This window comes from Carcharhinus amblyrhynchos, chromosome 19 (genome assembly GCF_965287045.1).
Source record: "Carcharhinus amblyrhynchos chromosome 19, sCarAmb.v2.hapA, whole genome shotgun sequence".
NCBI lineage: Eukaryota > Metazoa > Chordata > Chondrichthyes > Carcharhiniformes > Carcharhinidae > Carcharhinus > Carcharhinus amblyrhynchos.
In genome coordinates, this window is record NC_137342.1 from 38,385,139 (window position 1) to 38,406,057 (window position 20,919).

The 20,919-nt window shown below is 41.4% G+C and overlaps 1 protein-coding gene across 2 annotated transcripts in view; it reads right to left on the bottom strand.

Annotated features, from left to right (window-relative positions):
• copg2 (COPI coat complex subunit gamma 2) overlaps positions 1-20,919 on the bottom strand; it is a 54,535-nt gene that overhangs the window by 1,073 nt on the left and 32,543 nt on the right. For both annotated transcript variants that reach the window (XM_080207643.1, XM_080207644.1), the window contains exons 12-23: positions 15,861-16,049; positions 15,154-15,249; positions 14,638-14,881; positions 12,301-12,376; positions 11,152-11,255; positions 10,196-10,321; positions 8,592-8,657; positions 7,341-7,480; positions 4,873-5,044; positions 4,150-4,247; positions 2,002-2,140; positions 1,175-1,273 (exon numbers count right to left, since the gene is read on the bottom strand). In XM_080207643.1, coding sequence (XP_080063769.1) covers positions 1,175-1,273; positions 2,002-2,140; positions 4,150-4,247; positions 4,873-5,044; positions 7,341-7,480; positions 8,592-8,657; positions 10,196-10,321; positions 11,152-11,255; positions 12,301-12,376; positions 14,638-14,881; positions 15,154-15,249; positions 15,861-16,049 — 1,549 coding nt within the window. The remainder of the gene's footprint in view (positions 1-1,174; positions 1,274-2,001; positions 2,141-4,149; positions 4,248-4,872; positions 5,045-7,340; positions 7,481-8,591; positions 8,658-10,195; positions 10,322-11,151; positions 11,256-12,300; positions 12,377-14,637; positions 14,882-15,153; positions 15,250-15,860; positions 16,050-20,919) is intronic.

Sequence of the window (20,919 nt, forward strand, 5' to 3'; positions counted from 1 at the left end):
GGGAGATACATCAAAAAAATTTCAAACATAATTTTCATGAATTCTATTGGGCAGGGGCAGGGCGGGTGGGGGTGGGGGTGGTGGTGGGTGTGATCAGAGGGTTTTCTGGGCGTATGTGTTCTCATTAAAAGGGGAATCACCAAGGTGGATAATGTATATCCTATCATTTTTGGAAAACAGCTCTTTATCATATATAGTTTGTGACTCTTAATTAATTGTAGCTTTAGCCAGGTACCTAAGTATTGGAACACCCTTTTAAATTGAGAAACCTTGGACAGAACACCATCCAGACTGGGAAAGAACACAGAGCATATGAAGCCAACCTGAATTTTAAAATATTGTAAGAGGAAGGGAAGATTAGGAGAACAAGGATTCCCAGTTTGTGCCCTAATTTTTCGTCGTCCTGGCCACTTCCTTCTGCCTCACCCATCCGCTGCTAAACGCCTCATCTATGTTTTGTCACCACCAAATCATTCTAATGTCCTCCTGGCAGACGATGATCCTTCACATGCCTTAATCTGCTTCACATCCAAAACTCTGCAGCCTGTAAACTATCCTGCACTAAAGTCCCAGTCACCCATCATCCCTGCACTCACAGATTTACATTGGTCCTGGTCTTTTAACGTTTCAAATTTAAAACTCCCATTGTCATGTTTAATTCTTTCACGCATTCACCACATACCATCTTTACAAGTTGCTCCAGCGCCACAAACCTTTGAGAACTCCGTTCCTTTAACTCTCCGTTCATCCCACATTGACAACTATGTCTTTAGTTATACAGGCCCTAAACCGTAGCTTTGTAATTTCCTCCCTAAATCTCTCTATCTCCTCTTATGGAGGACCTTATGTGGCTTATGGAGGACCTTTAAGGTCCTCTATAAGCCACATCTTTGTTCAAGCTTTCAGTCAGCTCACCTAATATTTCTTCTTTGGATTAGTGTCCAGTTTTGACTTCTTATGAAGTACTTTGGCATATCCTTTAAAGGCACTACATGAATGAAAAAACCTTTTAAATTTAGTTACTTAGTCAATTGAAAGACTGTAGCTGCAATGCAGTTTTGCTTAGGCTACATTCCCAAGAACACTAGCAAAATTTGAGGCCAATCCAAACACTTTTATAATGCAGACCTTCAGACTACTGCATTGACTCCCTATTCGTATTAAAGGAACTTACCTGCCAGGTACAGCGTGTGAGCATTTTTATTTTCAGGGACCTTGTCTGATCTCTCACATGGCTGCATGCCGAGGAAACTAATTATATTATTCACAGCCTCTGCAGCAAAAGAAACAAGTAAATATGTAGTTATTTTGGAGCAACATTCTGAACTGAGGTACAGGGAATTAAATCAAACCTAATGGTTGTATGAATGACTTCCAATCTGATGAAATGTTTGCCTGAAATTTAATTGTCGGGTACACCACATCCAATAATAGTTAATTTGCATTTTCTTTCCTTTTGTCCTTAATGTTAAAATGACCAGAATGTTGTGTTAAGATGTAAGAGTTCTATATGGTAAATTTAAACTTCATACTTTTACACATGAAGGGAGCACATTGTTGAGGTGATTATTTTCTCCTCTTTTCCATATCCTAGTACACTAATGCCACTTTCTTCGGACAGATAATGAGATATCCTTTGGTTCCATGTCCTTCTTCCTCAGACATTCTGGGGAAGAACATGGGGTGCTTCTGATCTCCTGTCATAACTTTGGTGGAAGATAAACATTTCTCTAGGATCCTGTTGTTATCCCACCAAACTCCCCTGGAAATTTTGGCATCTACGCTGTAGCGTATGGACTAACATCAGAATTCCATATCCTTTTACTTGTTTTCCTGCTTACAACATCCCCTTTCTAACTTGTACATGGAATCCTGTGTGAGAAACAACAATAAGTTTCCATTTTCACTTGAACAATGAAGATGCTGTGCTAGAAATAAACCACATGAAGCTGATTAATCAGATTTCTTTTTTGGAGGTGGTAGATGGCAAATTTCCCTTACCATCCAATGTCTTCACAGAAGACAGTGCAAACGTTTCCTCTTTCTGAAATTCATCCCCTATTTTGTCCCAAGCAGCTGTAAAATTAGGCTTCAGGACCTTCTGTATATGATCAGACACAGTCACTTCCAAGTCTTCTAACTGTAGGACAGAGAAGGAAGGTGGTCTCATGTTAGTCTATCACAACTTTTCTGAATGCTAAGCAGCTATTAATAATAGTTTCCACCTCAAATTTACTGGAATTATTAATTCCACAATTCATTTCACAACGAACAGTGCACAACAATTTGCTTTTGTATAGTAATTTAACAGGTTGTAATGGACTTCACAAAGCTGGAGTGGGGGTCAGTGAAGCAATAGATATTAGCTTGGCTTGAGTGGGGGTTGGGATGGGAGGGAGGAATGAAGACTAATTGGGAGAGATAAAATAAATTATGGTAGAAAAGTTAAGATTTTTCTTATTTGTCCTTCGAAGATGAGAACAGATGTGGCAAAGTACGGAGTTCTTAATGAGTGGGAGATCTGTGAGAAAAGCAATGGAGGTTTCAAATGTTATAGGCACAGATATAGGGTAGCTCTAGTGCATTAGATGTGGCATTTTAAGCTGAACTCTGAATTTATGACAAAACAGGACATTGAGCAAACATGTGAGAAGAGAGGTGGATTATGTCCTAAAGTGCAAAGTGTGTCCGAAAGAAACCAAACAAGATGTCTTTGATCTTGCCAACGTTGAGCTGGAGGAAGTTCTGGCTCATCCACAATCTAATTGGAAGAACAGAGCAATAGTCGTGTTTAGTGGCAGAGAGGTGGAGTCAGATATTATATTATCTGACCCCACTCTTGAAATAAAGCTGTAGAAAGATATCATGTCTGAAAACAGGTCCAAAATTATGATCTTGGACATGCTGGAGGTTAAACAAATGTTGGAGATTCCATTACGTTATACATTAAGCCTTTAATGTATAACATAATGGAATCTGATTTTAATGTTATACATTAAATGTTAATGTTATATGTTAATGTTAATGTTTAATGTTATACATTAAAATCTGGCTATGTTGAGACAGTCAACAATGAAACTATGAAAATGAATACTGGCACAGGGAAAGATGGTGGAAGAAGAATGGGTGACCATGTTGGAAATTGTGGAGGATAAAGGGGATTTACTTACATCAGCAGCCAACATTTAGGATACTGTTAGTGATCTTAGCCAGAATGATCTCAATGTTTTTGGTAGATAGAAAGCAGATTTGAAAGAGTCCAGCAAAGAATGATGAGAGAAGTGGGCACTACATGGATGAAGATGACGCATTCTAGAATTTTCGATTGGAAGGTGTGCTTAGAGATGGAAGATAGTTGATAAGAATAAAGAGTTTGAGAGTGAACTTTGAGGGAAATGATGACAGCTATTTGAAAAAGTGAAAGATGGGGTGGAGAAAATACTGTCCATGAAAGAAAATATCTGGTAACAAAAGCAAACCTTATACCAAAGAGGTAGTTGAATATGTTCTTGTGAGCTGCCTTTAGACTGGATTTGTCTGAAGTTAAAACATTTACCCTTTCACACTATAGTTCTTAAATTTACATGCAAGAAATCGTGTGGTGCAGGGAACACTTCAACTCCTCCTGGCTCCAAAGAAGTGCTTTTAAAAGTATATTTAAAATGCAAACATATCTGTTTGGTGACAACTGCTGCTTAGGCATCAACAGCTGCTGAAGAACTTGAAGCAAAGGGCCAGATTCTGCTCCTAGAACCAATTTCTCAGAGATGCAACATCTTGGGATAGACCTCACCTCTGCTCTTGAAAAGTCTGATATTTAAGGGCACATTTCTTTGCGCTGCCAAGTGTACTAAACCCTATCCTTTTTAATTTAGGATTGCTTAGTTCAAGACTTTATTCTTAATCACCCTATTGTAGTTTCTGTCTTATTTCAAATTATTAGTTGATTTATCTCAAAAATGTCTTCAAATCATCAACTGTACGTTACACATTTCTCTGCATTAAATTGAATTTGCTTTTAATATGCCGAATCTGTTGTGTTCGTCTGTAATTACCTTCATTTCTCCTCATGGTTTGTCATGCTCTCAATGGAGATTATATCACTGCATTGAAAAAGATCATTTCCAATCCAGAAACACAGCTACTTACCACATACTCATCATCGTAGCCCTCAGCTTCTGGCAGCCCAGTATTAGGATCACAGTCTTTCACTACAAATTTCATTGTACAGCTAAATGTGCAGGAAACTAAGGAATAATAACAACAAACAAATAAGACTTCAGAAGAGGAAAGACTTTCAGATTAATTGACACAAATATCCAACTGAGAGTGAAGAGATGAAAGTTTCCTCTCTATGCTGCCTGTTCAGAATTCAAAGGAAAAACAAGTTGAAGCAGCTTCAACTCAAATAGAAGCAATCGAGTGAATGCACAAAATAAATCTGTCAGTGATCTGGCACTAATTGACAATCTCATTAAGTGCCTACAAATATGACTGGATGACGATTTACAGGGTGGTGTTTTTATCAAATGAGCTTTAAAGAATTAGAATCGGGGCCGTTTGACTGGTTGGCTTCACTTTTTCTATGTCCCATTTGCCTTCATTCAATTTGGCAGGCATTGAAAAGTGTAGGATTAAGATGCATTGAAGTGTGGGGGGAGCCTTATCCCTGCATTTATCCTATCCTACACTCATCAGCCTGTTAGTGCTTTGTTCTGAAACAGTGCTCAAGTTAAAGGTTCTCAGTAAATAAATTCCTTTCCCTTTACCCCACCACCATAAAGCAACCCAGATATGTAAGATTTATCTTCATTTATCCAACTCCAGATCTGTACTTTCTTGATACCATATTTTGTTCCTAGTAATATTTACCCGCTGTGGGATCAGCCTCAGGTAGCATCACCAGAGTGTAACATGAGCTGGGCTGGTTGAAGTGAAGAGCTGGTGCTGCCACGCAACAAACCATCTCGTATGCGTCCGAAGGCTCCATCTGTACAGTGACTTTCTCGAGTAACTGGTCATTCAGGGTGTTGGTACAGTCAAACTGAATGAAAGCAAAGTGTAACATGGAGAGTGAGGACAAACAAGCATTGTGCCTAATTGCTAGTTGGTTAATACACATAAAATAAAAAGCACCAGCTCCTAAACCCTTATCCAGTCACCACTAGTTCTATCATTCATAGGCAACATTCTGAAATGAGTCATTGTGAGCAGTCATTAGTCGTAAGTAGGGCATTTTAATACAAAGATGCTTCATCTCTCACGTAACTCATCCCAACTGCATCAGCAATAGCAAGCCATTAGGCTCAAACCACAATGTGTTTAGGTACTAAATGGTCAAGTTATCACTAAAGAGGAAGGGAAGCCTAAGAATATTTTCTTAACATGCATCCACTATGTTGAAAAAAGTGATAAAAATATATACCGTATCAACCGTCCACAACATAATGGCCATAGCGATCCAGTCCAGGTCCCTTTCCTACTTATCTGTTGCAGTGCCATCAATGTGGAGAGGAAGCCTGTGTTACTTCAAAAGAGACCTACACTTCAGATTGACCTGGGAGATGATGAGAGCCACTGGACCTTTCGGACAGACACTGTTGTCTAGGTACTTTGTGGACTTATTTTCTCTTTTAAACATAAACTTGAAAAGTTCTGTTTTAATCCAACACCCAAATGAGCCTTCTTTAAGTTTCATAGAATCATCGAGTTCTACAGTGCAGAAGGACACCATTTGGCCCATCGAGTCTGCACTGATTCTCTGACAGAGCATCTTATCCTGCCCCTATCCCCATAATGCCACGTAGTTACCCTGCTAATACTCCTATACATATTGGGACACTAAGGGGCAATGTAGCATGGCCAATCAACCTAACCTGCACATTTTTGGACCGTAGAAGGAAACTGGAGCACCTGGAGGAAACCCAAGCAGACACAGGGAGAACATGCAAACTCCACACAGTCACCCCAGGCTGGAATTGAACCCAGGTCCCTAGCGTGTGAGGCAGCATGCTAACCATTGTGTCAGCGTACTGCACTTTTCACTGGACAGTAATTTTTAAACTCTGAAGTAATACAATACTACTGACAAAATAATCTCAAATTGACATAATGTGTGTATTGGAATCTAAAGGTTATCGTGGTGAAACTTTTACTACAGTTTCAATTTCACAATGAATCCAAATGGGGCCATGTTTCAGAATTTGTCATCCTTAAACACTGCATAGATATTGATAGGTAAAATCACTGAATTCAGAGACTATATGATTGGAGAAGTTTATAGTCATTTTTGTTTCCTCTGCATCATGTGCCATTCCCCAACTCAAAGTAAGCAAGCAGTAGCTACAAGGGGTATTAGAGTAATTAGTTGGAATATAATATAATATAATACCGGAGTTGAGGGGGTTGAGCTATGAGGAGAGGCTGAATAAACTGGGCTTGTACTCGTTAGAGTTTAGAAGAATGAGGGGAGATCTCATTGAGACGTATAAGATGATGAATGGGATGGATAGGATAGAGGTGGAAAGACTCTTCCCGCTCAAAAAAGACAGTAGGACTAGGGGGCACAGCCTCAAGATAAAAGGGGGGCGGTTTAGAACGGAGTTGAGGAGGAACTTCTTCACTCAAAGGGTGGTGAATCTCTGGAATTCTCTGCCCGTTGAAGTGGTGGAGGCTGCCTCGCTAAATATTTTTAAGACGTGGGTTGATGGGTTTTTGATAGGAGAGGGGATTAAGGGTTATAGGGAGAGGGCGGGAAAGTGGAACTGAGCAGCGACAGATCAGCCATGATCTTATTGAATGGCGGGGCAGGCTCGAAGGGCTGGATGGCCTACTCCTGCTCCTATTTCTTATGTTCTTATGTTCTTATATGGCTGATTTTTCTTCCCCACTAACTTTCCTCTCGCTTTAACTGGAACCTTTCTTGGGTTCTGTTTGAACTAGCAATTTCCATGTGGGGAATCACAAACATGAGCCAATGCTTTAAAACTGTACAGCAACTATAATAATGTACTTATTCCATTTTCACAACACCATGTTGCATTTATATAGTGCCTATAAAGGAAATATCCCGATGCATTTCAAATAGTACCATATTTAATGTTTTTAGTACAGTTTTACTGGATACAATATCAAAGTGCCAAATGTAATTTCCAGGATTGGGATTTTTATTTTATCTTTTGCACAGAGTAAAGCAACCTGGTGTTATAGACATTTGAGCAAGCAATACCTACCTTTTAAACTGAATTCATACACTATTGCTTCATGTCATCTGTCATGAATGGTATTATTTATGTGGTCTATTTTCATTACATAATTCTAAAACAAATGACAATAATTACCTGAAACACTATATATTTTTTAAATGTGTGCTTGATGCAACGGACCACATATTCAGTCTCTGCTTCGGTCAGCTGTACAGGTGCTGAGGACTTGAAGAGTGGGCCAAGGTGCTTGAATTCTGGAATGGCTGCCAGTTGTTCTGTGTACAAATATTTCCAATAAAAAAACAGGAGTACTGAAAGAACATCCATTATATTCCACACTGACACTACCAAATACCATCGACAATGACAAAGTAATTACAAGCCATTTAGCCGAACAAAATCCATACTAGTTACTCCATATGAGCCTCCTCCCAATCCCCTTCGTCTAACTCCAGCGATACATCTTCCTATTTAGAGTTAGATGAAGGGGATTAGGAGGAGGCTTGAATGGAATAACTGGTATGGATTTTGTTAGGCAGTGTCTGAAATGTAGCAATGCAACTTTCCGCAACACTGCAGCATCACAGCACCAAGAACCCAGGTTCGATTCCCAGCTTGGGTCACAGTCTGAGTGAAGTTTGCACATTCTCTCCGCGTCTGCGTGGGTTTCTTCTGGGTGCTCCAGATCCCTCCCACAGTCCAAAGATGTGCAGATTAGGTGGACTGGCCACTCTCTGGGTAACAAAGTTTTTTCTGAATTCTATTTTAAATTTTTATCTATTTTAAACTACCTTACAGTTATGGCCCCTAGTTCTGGTCTCACCTACAAGTGGAAACATATTCTCTATGTCCAACATATCAAATTCTTCCATAATTTTAAAGACCTCTCTCAGGTCACTATCAGTCTTTTTTAGAGAAACAAGTCCTAAGCTTGTCAATCCTTCCAGATAGGTATAACCTCTCAGCTCTGGTATCATTCTAGTAAATTGCTCTTGCACCTTCTCCAAGATCTCTATGTCACCTTTATACCATGGATTGGAACTGTTCATAGAAGTCCAAGTATGGTCTAACAAGGTACACTATAGTCAGCTTACAGCTCAACCAATAGTTTAATTTCTTTTAAATCCCTCCTGTTGTCAACAGACCCATTCTCAACATTAATGGAAGAGATTCTAACAAATAAACAACATTAGATTTAGGATGGAGATTCATGGCCACAGATCCCACACAGCAACACTTTCTGGTGAGAAAGTTTAACTAAAAGGTAGAGACTTTGCAAGATTCAGATTCAGATCTTAGAATGGCATGAACCTAAATATATGAAAAAGATAGCATAGCCATAAAGCTTTAGAACTTCTTTTAGTCAAAAATTGTACTTTTTTTTACCTTGGAATATGTCTTGACGCAATGGTGCAATCTTCTCTAGCTGTTTACCGGCAACAGGTGTAATTTCTACAGGGAAAACACAGAGTCAAGTTTATTCTATTTTCGGAATCTCAGAATCAATCCAAAAATAAAAGACTGCCTCCATAAGTATTAGCAGGCCACCCCTTTATCTCACATTAACACTGCCAGCCATGCTGTCCCGTTTTAAATTTGCAAATGGGAGTTTACAATAAGCACGTTAGGTGGGATTTTTCGGCTGCTCCTGCTAAGAGCAATCCCCTGTCATGGGTTCTCAGCAGCAGAGGGTGTGAACAAAACCCTGCTGACAAGGGCCCAGGACTGGAATAGCCCATCGCTAGTCAATTGTAGACACTTCAGCAATCATATTTAGAATAATTAATTAATGGCCTAAGAATTTTCCAAACAGTCTGACACCATAGTGCTGAGAATAACCACCGGATTGATAAAATGAGCACCTGATGAAAAGGTGACCAAAGAGGTGGATAAGGGTAAGGCAGTTGACGTGGTGTATATGGATTTTAGTAAAGCGTTTGACAAGGTTCCCCATGGTAGGCTACTGCAGAAAATGCAGATGCATGGGATTGAGGGTGATTTAGCAGTTTGGATCAGGCATTGGCTAGCTGATAGAAGGTGATGGTTGATGGGAAATATTCAACCTGGAGTTCAGTTACAAGTGGTGTACCTCAGGGATCTGTTTTGGGGCCACTGCTGTTTGATATTTTTATAAATGACCTAGGTGAGGGTGTAGAAGGATGGGTTAGTAAATTTGCTGACGATACCAAAGTCGGAGGAGTGGTAGACAGTGAGGATGGATGTTACAGTTTGCAGAGGGACATAGATAAGCTGCATAGCTGGGCTGAGAGGTGGCAAATGGAGTTTAATGCGGAAAAGTGTGAGGTGATTCACTTTGGTAAGAGTAACAGGAGTACAGAATATAGGGCTAATGGAAGGACTCTTGGTAGTGTCGACGAGCAGAGAGATCTCAGTGTACATGTGCATAGATCCCTGAAAGTTGGTGCCCAGGTTGATAAGGTTGTTAAGAAGGTATACAGTGTGTTAGCTTCGTTAGAAAGAAAAAGGTTGAGGGGTGACCTAACTGAGGCATACAAGACGATCAGAGGGTTAGATACGGTGGATAGTGAGAGCCTTTTTCCTCGGATGGTGATGGCTATCACGAGGGGACATAGCTTTAAATTAAGGGGTGGTAATTATAGGATGGATGTCAGAGGTGGGTTCTTTACTCAGAGGGTAGTAAGGGCATGGAATGCCCTGCCTGCAGCAGTTGTGGACTCGCCAACTTTAAGGGTGTTCAAATGGTCAGTGGATAGGCATATGGATAACACTGGAATAGTTTAGGTTAGAGGGTCATGAGATTGCTTCCACTGGTCGGCGCAACATCGAGGGCCGAAGGGCCTGAACTGTGCTGTAATGTTCTATGATTGTGACACATTTGAATCGTCTAGCTGAATGACTTGTTGGGTGGAAGAGAGAAGAGGATACAGATGGTTTTTGATTTGTCCTTAAGTAAAATGCAAACTTTTACTATAACAGTAAACAGCAGATCTCTTTTCACAGCATCCTACCAGTTTTCTGCTCAACATTAACAGCGGTGGCCAGGGGCACAGACTTCATGTCGAATGGTTTATCCGAAGGCTCCAGGGTATACTGATGTAAAGCTCGCTCCAGTCCTGGAATAGACACTGACAAACCTGCAAAAAAAAAAGCAAAATGCAATCACTTCCCTTTAGTATTTAATTGTCAAAATGTTGGATACATTTTAAAATCATTTATTAATTTGAGTTCACATTCAGTGGGCACAGCAGCATGCATTGGAAGCATAATAAATATTTATGTGCTAGCGCTGCAGTATCTCTCATTAAAACTGCCAAATCTTTCAACTGTCCCCAAATAGAGGAAGAGGTTTTTCTCGCTTGGGCGTAATGGACGGAAGTGCAATCAGCTGGTGAAAATGTTAGAGTCCTGGGGATAATTAGACCAGAGCACACAGTAGGGTTGCCAACTGTAGCTGGATGAATTCCTGGTGGTTTCCTCACATGAACCTCTTCTTACTACCACCTCAATTCCACACTCCTGTCACTGGTCACCTTGTCCATCCCTATGGTGCATTGTCTTCTCACACCAATTGGAAAGTGAACAGACTCTTTGTTAACTGACTGACATATGTAGAAATATACATAGAAAATAGAAGCAGGAGTAGGTCATTCGGCCCTTCAAGCCTGCTCTGCCATTTGTTATGATCATGGCTAATCATCAAATTCAATACTGATTCCACCTTCCCCCCCACCCCCATATCTCTTCCTATATTCCCCATATTCCCCCTATATCTATTTCCTTCTTCAAATCACAAAGTTTTGGGTTCAACTACTTTCTGTGGTAGTGATTTCCACAGATTCATCAGTCTCTGGGTGAAGAAATTTTTCCTTGGTTAGCTAATATTGAAGAGGTGTCGAATGGTCTATCACAGCCCCCAACCAAACATCCAGTTAAGGTAGCACACACTTTCAGAAAACTTACTCACCATTAAAAATATAGCTTGCGTTGAGAACTTTCTGTCGTTGCTGTAATACATTCACATAGAAAGTTGCACGATCGCGGACTTCATCATCACAGTCCATCATACACCTGTGAGGCAGCAGCCCAAAAAGATGGGATATTTAATTAGTAGCTTACTATAATTGAGCTCAATGAGGTTGAATCCAAATCAAGGTCCTGAACATGAATGGATATAGTGCTAACTAGCTATGTCACCCAATCTCATTCATGAAAATACAATATGCGACTGGACACAACAAACAATTGTGACAGATCTGGATCTGTTAGTTGTTCAGAGTAACTTCAAAATTACTTCAACCTGCTCACTCTTCTCCTTAAGGAAATATATACATGGAACTACTCAGAAATCTGTCAATTTCAACATCTGGAAAATTATATTCTGATTGCCAACCCTTTCCTGAGGGAATGGCGTTCTTAGTGGACACTTAGAATCATTGTTTTTCTTTTAATTAACCCAAATTTTTTCTCTGATTTCTCTGACCCAACATTTTTTGCTACTTGAGGAGGTATATGGATGGCTATCCTGAAGCAAATCTTTCCTGATTCTCCAAAATGGGTAGGCTTCGAAGCACAAGAATGGAATGAGATAACTTAGGTTATGAAGGTCCATCTCTCTCGTTATCCTTTTGTCCCATTTTTGCATTTGACCCTTGCGTGGTGCATCGTAAAACCAACATGTTGAGTGATAAAGAAGAAACAAATAAAATCTCCATTCTTCACACCATTTTATAGCTCATCAGTCCTCCAAGAGTGAGGGTATCATATACTCTAGGACTTTAAATGTCAAAATGAGCTCTTTGTAATACAGAAGCAACATATTGCAAATGCTGGAAATCTGAAATAAAAACATAAAATGCTAGAATTACTCAGTTGGTCTGCCAGCATCTGTAGGGAGGGAAACAGCGCTGATGTTTTAAGGTCTGTGACCTCGCATCAAAACTACCAGCTTCTGTGCAAGGTTACAGATCTGAAACAATAATTATTTCTCTTTCCAAAGATGCTGCCAGAACTGTTGAATATTTCCGGTGTATTTTTATTCAGCTCTAAACCCTGCTGATCAGCTGAGCTTTTAAACAAGGTAAAGACAAGAAGAGGTGGATAATGTGATTCTCACCTCTGTAAAAGAACCAAGACACTTGGAAGCAGTTCCTCATTTTGGGCTCCAAACTTAGCTAATGCGCTGACAGCAGCTGAAGACAGAAAGTGCAATAACAAACTGGTCAAAAGATCACCCGCAACAAAACAACAATAAATCACTTCCTATTCTAACAAAGTATACTAAGGATGATTTGATATGGCTTTCGTAAAGGACAGTCTAAGTTGCATCATGAATTCCTACATTACAATCACTACACTTCGAAAGTACTTATTTGGCTGCAAAAAGTTCTGAGATGCTAGGTGGTCCTGAAAAGCACTATGTAAATGCAAGTCTTTCATATGATATGATCACATCCTCTAAACACTGATGTGTAATTGAATTGGTAGGTATTATCACAGCTATGTTATGCTGTAAACTTAACAGGGGCGATTCTCCCAAAAAAATTCTAAGTGTCAAATTCACATAAAAACTGAACTAAATCCCACTGGTTTTTTCAGCGGGATTTTCAAAGTGAATTTCCCACACTGTGCATTGCAGAGTGCACCAGCGTGAATCACATTAAAAATCAGTAGGCAGGACCTATTCCCGCTGGAGAGGCCGGCAGCATAGCGCTGAGCAGGCCACTGCGTATGCATTGATCTGTCGAGATCAGCACGTGCATAGTGGTCCTGCACTGCTGGCCAGCTCGATTGCTAGCCCCATGAACATGTCAGCCCCCCAACCCCCACTTGATTTCACCCCTGCAGCCCTGATCTCCCGACTACACCCCCCTACCCCTATCCACTGGCAGCCCCGAATCCCACCATCCCCCCCTCACAGTCATCCCGATCGCTGGCCTCTCTCCCTCTATCACCCAGCCCAATAGCGGAGTGGCAGCAGGACTTTCACCCCACTGATCTTCCCTTCCCATATGCCCTGCCCCATTTGGTCCCACCCCAATACGCCCTGCTCAATGCCTGTCAGGCAGTGCCAAAATGCCCCCTTGGCATTGGCACTTTGCCCTTGGGCAGAGCTAGGGGGCCCAGGCTGGCAATGCCAAGGTGGCAATTCCCAGGGTGCAGCCCTCTCCGGCCCCCGACCCTCTGTGGGGGCCTCGATTGCTCTCTCTCCACTCCAGCAAGGTCGGGCCACCTGCTCCCCATTAGTGGGGAGCTGTAGTAAGCCAATCCTGGTTGGTTGGGGGTGAGTGGCTGTGGGGGTGGGGGTGCAGTATTGAAGGGCAGGGAGTCTTCAGTCCTGGGCCCGCTTATTATAAGTTAAATAGAATGAAAAGGTCATTTAAATAAATTATCCAGTTCTGCGGAGCTGACAGCGCTAGTGCTTGGAAACTTCTGCAATGCCCAGCAGGGAGTCAGCAAAATGGCCTCCGCTTGAGTCTTCAGCCCGGTGCACTATAAAAGCATTGCAGCGGGCAGGGAGAATCACCCCCAACATCTTTATTTTCTCTCACAAGTCCTTTTAAAAGTAACATTTGCCAATTTGTTGGTAGTGGTATCTTATCCTCCTCATAACCAGGAAACTCTTCTTTCCCAACAAGGGGTTAGGAACTGGCACTGGCTTTTGAATATGGTGGAAGTAGATTCAAATGTGGCTTTCAAAAGGAAATTCAATAATTACCTTAAGAGAAAAAAAAATTGCAGGGCTATAATAGAAAAGGCAGGCTGGGTGAGTTGCTCACAGTGAGTTGACATGGACACAATGGATTGAATGGCTTTTTCTGTTCCATAGTCATTCTATGACTGGAACGTAAAGTTCTCCAATCAATAATTCACCAAGGACACCTGTAGCCTGGACTGCATTCAAGATTCATAGTGAAGTTTCAGATATAGAAAACTTTGTGTGGTATTGACCATTTGCTTCAGAAAACTGAATGAGTTGAGCAGCATTTATGACACATTTAAAACCATAGTGGATACAAGATTGAAGGGTCAAAAAGGTTTTACTCACCCTCTCCATTCTTTTCATAGAATCATACAATGCAGAAGAGGCTCTTCAGCCCATCAAGTCTGCACTGACACTCGAGAGACACCTGACCTCCCACCTATTTTCTAAAATCTTTTGGATTTTATTTTATGTATTTGACCCTCTTGAACAAAAGATGGTCAGTGACGTGTGCTCTCTAACTTCTATCTCGCTGCACTCCACAAACCTTTAGGTTACACAGTGGAAATGTGGAAATTCACAAAATGTTGAAATTACTGTGGGGTTGAGGATGACAAAACATGAAATATAGTCTAGTTATCATAAAAAAGGAATATAATGAATGTTCTCATCTGTGACTACACAAACTCAAGCAGCAAAAAAAAACTAAACAGGCCCTTTGAAATATTACTTTGCATAGATCATACATACCAGCTCTTACTGCCTCATTTTCCAACACCACTCTGTTGAATATAAACCGAATGTACTTGGAAGGAACTGGGGTCTTGGGTGCTTCTCTGCCCAACAGGTGGAGTATACGAGTAGCCAGAACAGTGTGTTCACAGTCTTCAATAAACTCACACAAATGGGCCAGACCAGTTTCTTTACTCTCTGGATTCTCCTCGATGATATTAATTATGCAATCAACGATGGCACGTTTGTACTCAAATCCACCCTAGGCAGACAAATGTACAATGCATTAAGAAAAACGTAGTTTCATATACGAGTAACACAGAAAAGTTTACACATTAGCAATGCATTTCATCTTTTAACAGAATCACATTTTTATAGTTCCCAGCCCAATTACATTATAGGTATTTGCGTAATTCCAAATTATGCATAAATATGTACGTCTCTACAACAATAATAACATGGAGGTCCAAGGTTACCAATGCCTTCTTAAGGGATGGTATCTGAAGACAGACAGAGTTGATGTACAATGCTCACCTCATCCCTCAGCATGTTGGAAAGGAAATTCAACATGACACTGTGTTTGCGAGGATATTTATAGCAAAGTGCACTGATTGCTTCCACCACAACCACCTAGACAGTAATTATATAAACACAATTGTGATCAGTATTCCATCTCACAAACATTTCTCTATTCAATTTCTTGATGTTTATCTAACTTCACTGTAATGAACTCTTAACAAGTGCAAATCATGATTTGGGTCATTGAAATGGCAAGAGAATACTTTTGTTTCTGTCCATTAGCAGACTACCTTTAAACATTTAAATTTCAAAATATCACAGATTTAATGAAGCAGTAAGGCTGCTATATTGCCATAAGAACTCCAAGTGTGTTTCAACAGTACTATATTTGTCACTGATGTGACACTGAATAGGTCGAAATGCTAATATCTCACATTGAAATTATTGCTCCAGATCAGTGGAGTTGTTAACCTGATTAAAACAGATTAGCACTTCTGCCTACAGTAATGAAGGCAGGAATCTCAAACAGATGCACATAGTATTCACATATCAGTATCCCGCAGTACAATTCAAGGGCAATGATTTTCTCCAAAATACAATATTCCTTAAAATGAAACTCAAAGAGTTTTTGGAAAATAAAAATAAAACAAATAAAAATTGGTTTGTCATTTTGGAACTATTTTCTGCACCCACTGGGGATAGGATTTCCTAAAGAGTTTCACCTTAAATTCATCAGAGATTTCAGACACGAAAGTTGAAATCTGTTTCATGAGCCGATCCACACTACTCTCGCTGCCAGTTTTCAGCAGTGTAGTGATGGCTAGTGTGGCGATGCTGCGGTTCGAATCTGTGATCAGGTTCTCTAGATCCAGGTTACAGGCAGTCACAGCAGACGGATGCTTCATTGCAACCTTCCGAGCAACAAAAACAAATAGTTTCTAAGCAATCCATAAAGAAGCACAAAGCCATTATTCAAAAATAAAAATATCTTATGAAACGAGAATCTATTTCACTAACATTGCAGTATAGCTGCCTATTTTTCAAGCAAAACTCCTTCTCCCTTGCTTCCATAGTACACCCTGGCTCCTTGGCCTTTTTCAATTCTGCTCTGCAACAGGCCACTTGTAGGCCTTAGGACAATTATCCCTGTTTCCTTACAGGGACACTCATAGGTTTTAATGCATTGCTACTCCAAGGCTCGAATCAGAAACTCAGAATATAGAGGGTAACGTTTCAATCAATTTATTTACTGGCTGTTGGATTCTACGAAACCCATATTTCCCAAGAGTAGCTAGGGACTCTGGTGTCTTCAAGATGACACAATTGGCCAAAGAAGTTCAGAACCAAGTCAATCACAAGCAAAACCTGCAATAATTCAGTAACCTACGCCACATGGACAGCAGTGGTTCAAGGAGGCAGCTTACCATTACCTTCTCAAGAGCAATTAGGGATGGGCTATAAATGCCTGGCCAAAAAACCCACATCTGGTGAATAAACTATAAAAAAACTACAGGTCTGCAATATTACATGGTATTGTGGATAATACTAGTCTGTCTAGCTCACTCATGAAACCTTGTGTGGTAGGCCTATCACAGGAGGCTATTTCCAAAGAATTCTGAATAACCCGGTAGGTCAATGCTACAATGGGTAGTCCTAGCTAGTCAAATAGATGGAAGTTCATGACTACTCTATTGATAAGTTGTCCAATTATAGCTAAGATATAGACCAGAATGCACACTGTTGGGATTCCCAAGCTTTGGCTCTTCCAACCTGCAACTGAGCTCTTGATATTTTCCGAGGAATCCTTTCAGGCAAAGCAAAACTCAATCTTTTTGGGTTTCTTAGTGGCTTGGTTCGATGACATAAGTGTGCAATTGGGTCTTCTAGGCCGGTCAAAAAGATAAAAATTAATCTAACAACAACAACCAAAAAAACCTGAATAATTTATAATAGATTGGTTAAATAATGTAAAGCATTTTTAAAATTCAGAAACAGTATTTACTGTTGAGAAATGCATGGATATTAGGGAACTTGGGGAATTAAATAGTGATGTCTTGAGGAGTGTACATATTACAGAGAAGGTGGTGTTGGAAGTCTTAAAGCACATCAAAGTAAATATATCCCTGGGACCTGATGAAGTATATCCCAGGACGTTGTGAGAGGCTTGGGAGGAATTTGCGGGTCTCCTATCCAAGATATTTGAATCATCAATAGTCATGGGTAAGGTGCCTAAAGATTGGAGAGTGGCAAATGTTGTACCTTTGTTTAAAAAGGACTGCAAGGAAAAGCCTGGGAACTACAGGCCAGTTAGCCTCACATCTATGGTGAGTAAATTGTTGGAAGGTATTTTGAGAGACAGGATCTACAGGCATTTAGATATGCAAGGACTGATTAAGGACAATCAGCATGGCTTTGTGAGTGGAAAAATCATGTCCCACAAATTTAATTGAGTTTTATGAAGGGGTAACCAAGAAAGTAGATGAGGGCGGTGCAGATGATGTTGTCTACATGGACTTTAGCAAGGCCTTTGACAAGGTACTGCATAGTAGGTTGTTGCATCAAGTTAAATCTCATGGGATCCAAGGTGAAGTATCTAATTGGATACAAAATTGGCTTGGGTGGTTATAAAGAGTTGTTTTTCAAACTGGAGACCTGTGACCAGCGGTGTGCATCAAGATCAGTGCCGGACCCACTATTATTTGTCATTTATGTTAATGATTTGGATGAGAATATAGGGGGGCATGGTTAGTAAGTTTGCAGATAGCATCAAGATTGGTGGCACAGTGGACAGTGAAGAACATTATCTCCATTTGCAATGGTATTTTGATCAACTGGGCCAGTGGGCTGACGAATAGCAGATGGAGTTTAATTTAAACAAATGCGAGGTGATGCCTTTTCGTAGATTGAACCAGGGCAAGACTAACTCAGTTAATGGCAGGGTGTTGGGGAGAGTTACAGAACAAAGAGATCAAGGGGTACAGGTTCGTTGCTCCTTGAAGGTGGAGTCACAGGTGGACAGAGTGATGAAGACGACATTCGGCATGCTTGGTTTCATCAGTCAGAACACTGAATACAGGAGTTGGAGTGTTTTGTTGAAGTTGTACAAGACATTGGTAAGGCCACACTTGGAATACTGTGTGCAATTCTGGTCACCCTATTATAAACAGGATATTATTAAACCAGAAAGATTGCAGAAAAGATTTACTAGATTGCTACCGGGACTTGATGGATTGAGTTATAAGGAGAGGCTGAATAGACTGGGACTTTTCTCTCTGGAGCGTAGGAGGCTGAGGGATGACTAATAGGGATCTATAAAATAACAAGAGGCATAGACAAAGTAGATAGTCAATATCTTTTCCCAAAGATAGGAGAGTCTAAAGCTGGAGGGCATTGGTTTAAGGTGAGAGGGGAGAGATACAAAAGTGTCCAGAGGGGCAATTTTTTCAAAGGGTGGTGAGTGTCTGAAACAAGCTGCCAGAGGTACATAAGAACATAAAAAATAGGAGCAGGAGTAGGCCATCTAGCCCTTCGAGCCTGCCCCGCCATTCAATAAGATCATGGCTGATCTGTCATGGCTCAGTTCCACATTCCCGCCCTCTCCCCATAACCCTTAATCCCCTCGCTTATCAAAAACCCATCAACCCGCGTCTTAAAAATATTTAGCGAGGCAGCCTCCACCACCTCAACGGGCAGAGAATTCCAGAGATTCACCACCCTTTGAGTGAAGAAGTTCCTCCTCAACTCCGTTCTAAACCGCCCCCCCTTTATCTTGAGGCTGTGCCCCCTAGTTCTACTGTCGTTTCTGAGCGGGAAGAGTCTCTCCACCTCTATCCTATGCATCCCATTCATCATCTTATACGTCTCAATGAGATCTCCCCTCATTCTTCTAAACTCTAACGAGTACAAGCCTAGTTTATTCAGCCTCTCCTCATAGCTCAACCCCCTCAACTCCGGTATCAGCCTAGTAAACCTCCTCTGCACTCCCTCCAAGGCCAAAATATCCTTGCGTAAGTGCAGCGACCAAAACTGCACACAGTACTCCAGCTGCGGCCTCACCAATGCCCTATACAGCCGCAGCAAGACCTCCCTACTTTTATATTCAATCCCCCTCGCTATGAAGGCCAGCATCCCATTAGCCTTCCTGACCACCTGCTGGCTGGGTTTTTGCGACTCATGCACAAGGACCCCGAGGTCCCTCTGCACCGTCGCCTGCTGCAGTTTTTCGCCATGTAAGTAATAGTCCTTCCTACCATTATTCCTACCAAAGTGGACCACCTCGCACTTGCCAACATTAAATTCCATTTGCCAGTTCCTGGCCCATTCGCCCAGCCTATCTAGATCCTTCTGCAGACTCTCCACACCCTCCGCGCAATTTGCCGTTCCACCAATCTTGGTGTCATCAGCAAATTTCGACACCATACACTTGGTTCCCTCTTCCAGATCATCTATATAAATAGTAAATAGCTGAGGCCCCAGCACCGACCCCTGGGGCACTCCACTAGTCACCAACCGCCAATCTGAATAGCACCCATTAACCCCCACTCTCTGCCTCCTATTTGACAACCAGTCCTCTATCCACGCTAACACCCTACCCCCAACTCCATGCCCCCTTACCTTCTGCAATAACCTCTTGTGAGGTACCTTGTCAAATGCCTTCTGAAAATCAAGAAAGACCACATCCACCAGCTCTCCTCTATCCACCGCCCTAGACACATCCTCATAGAACTCCAATAAATTTGTCAGACACGACTTCCCCTTAACGAAACCGTGCTGCGTCTGCTCTATCAAGCAATTCCCCTCAAGATGCCTCGCTATTTCCTCCTTGATGACGGATTCTAACATTTTACCCACAACAGACGTTAAACTAACTGGCCTATAATTCCCTGCCTTTTGCCTGGCACCCTTCTTAAACAACGGCGTAACATTAGCCGCTTTCCAATCTTCCGGCACTTCCCCGGAATCCAGCGACGTTGGGAAAATAACCACCAAAGCATCCACTATCACCTCCGCCATTTCTTTCAGGACCCACGGATGCATTCTATCCGGTCCTGGGGACTTGTCCACAATCAGTCCCTCCAGTCTGTCAAGCACCACCTCTCTAGTAACAAGAATGTCATTGAGACCCTCCAGTCCTACCACCTTTCCATCGCTAACACCCGGCAAATTATTCACGTCTTCCTCCGTGAAGACCGAAACAAAAAAGTTATTCAAGACCTCAGCCATTTCCCCATCCCCTACCACTAAGTCCCCCCTCTCATCCTGTAAGGGTCCAACGTTCACCCTAGCCAGCCTCTTCCTTTTTATATATTTATAAAAACTCTTGCTATCCTTTTTTATATTAAGCGCTAGCCCAGCTTCATAGTTTCTCCTACCCTTCTTTATCAACTTCTTTGTCAATCTTTGTTGACATTTAAACCTCTCCCAATCCTCTTCTCGCCCACTACTCTTAGCTACTCTAAACGCCTCCGCTTTTAATTTAACACTTTCCTTCACCTCCTTCGTTATCCACGGCTTATTACCTCTCCTCCTACGGTCCTTTTTAACCATTGGAATAAATTTCTGCTGAGCACCAAGAACATAAGAACATAAGAAATAGGAGCAGGAGTAGGCCATCTAGCCCTTCGAGCCTGCCCCGCCATTCAATAAGATCATGGCTGATCTGTCGTGGCTCAGTTCCACTTTCCCGCCCTCTCCCCATAACCCTTAATCCCCTCTCTTATCAAGAACCCATCAACCTGCTTCTTAAAAATATTTAGCGAGGCAGCCTCCACCACTTCAACG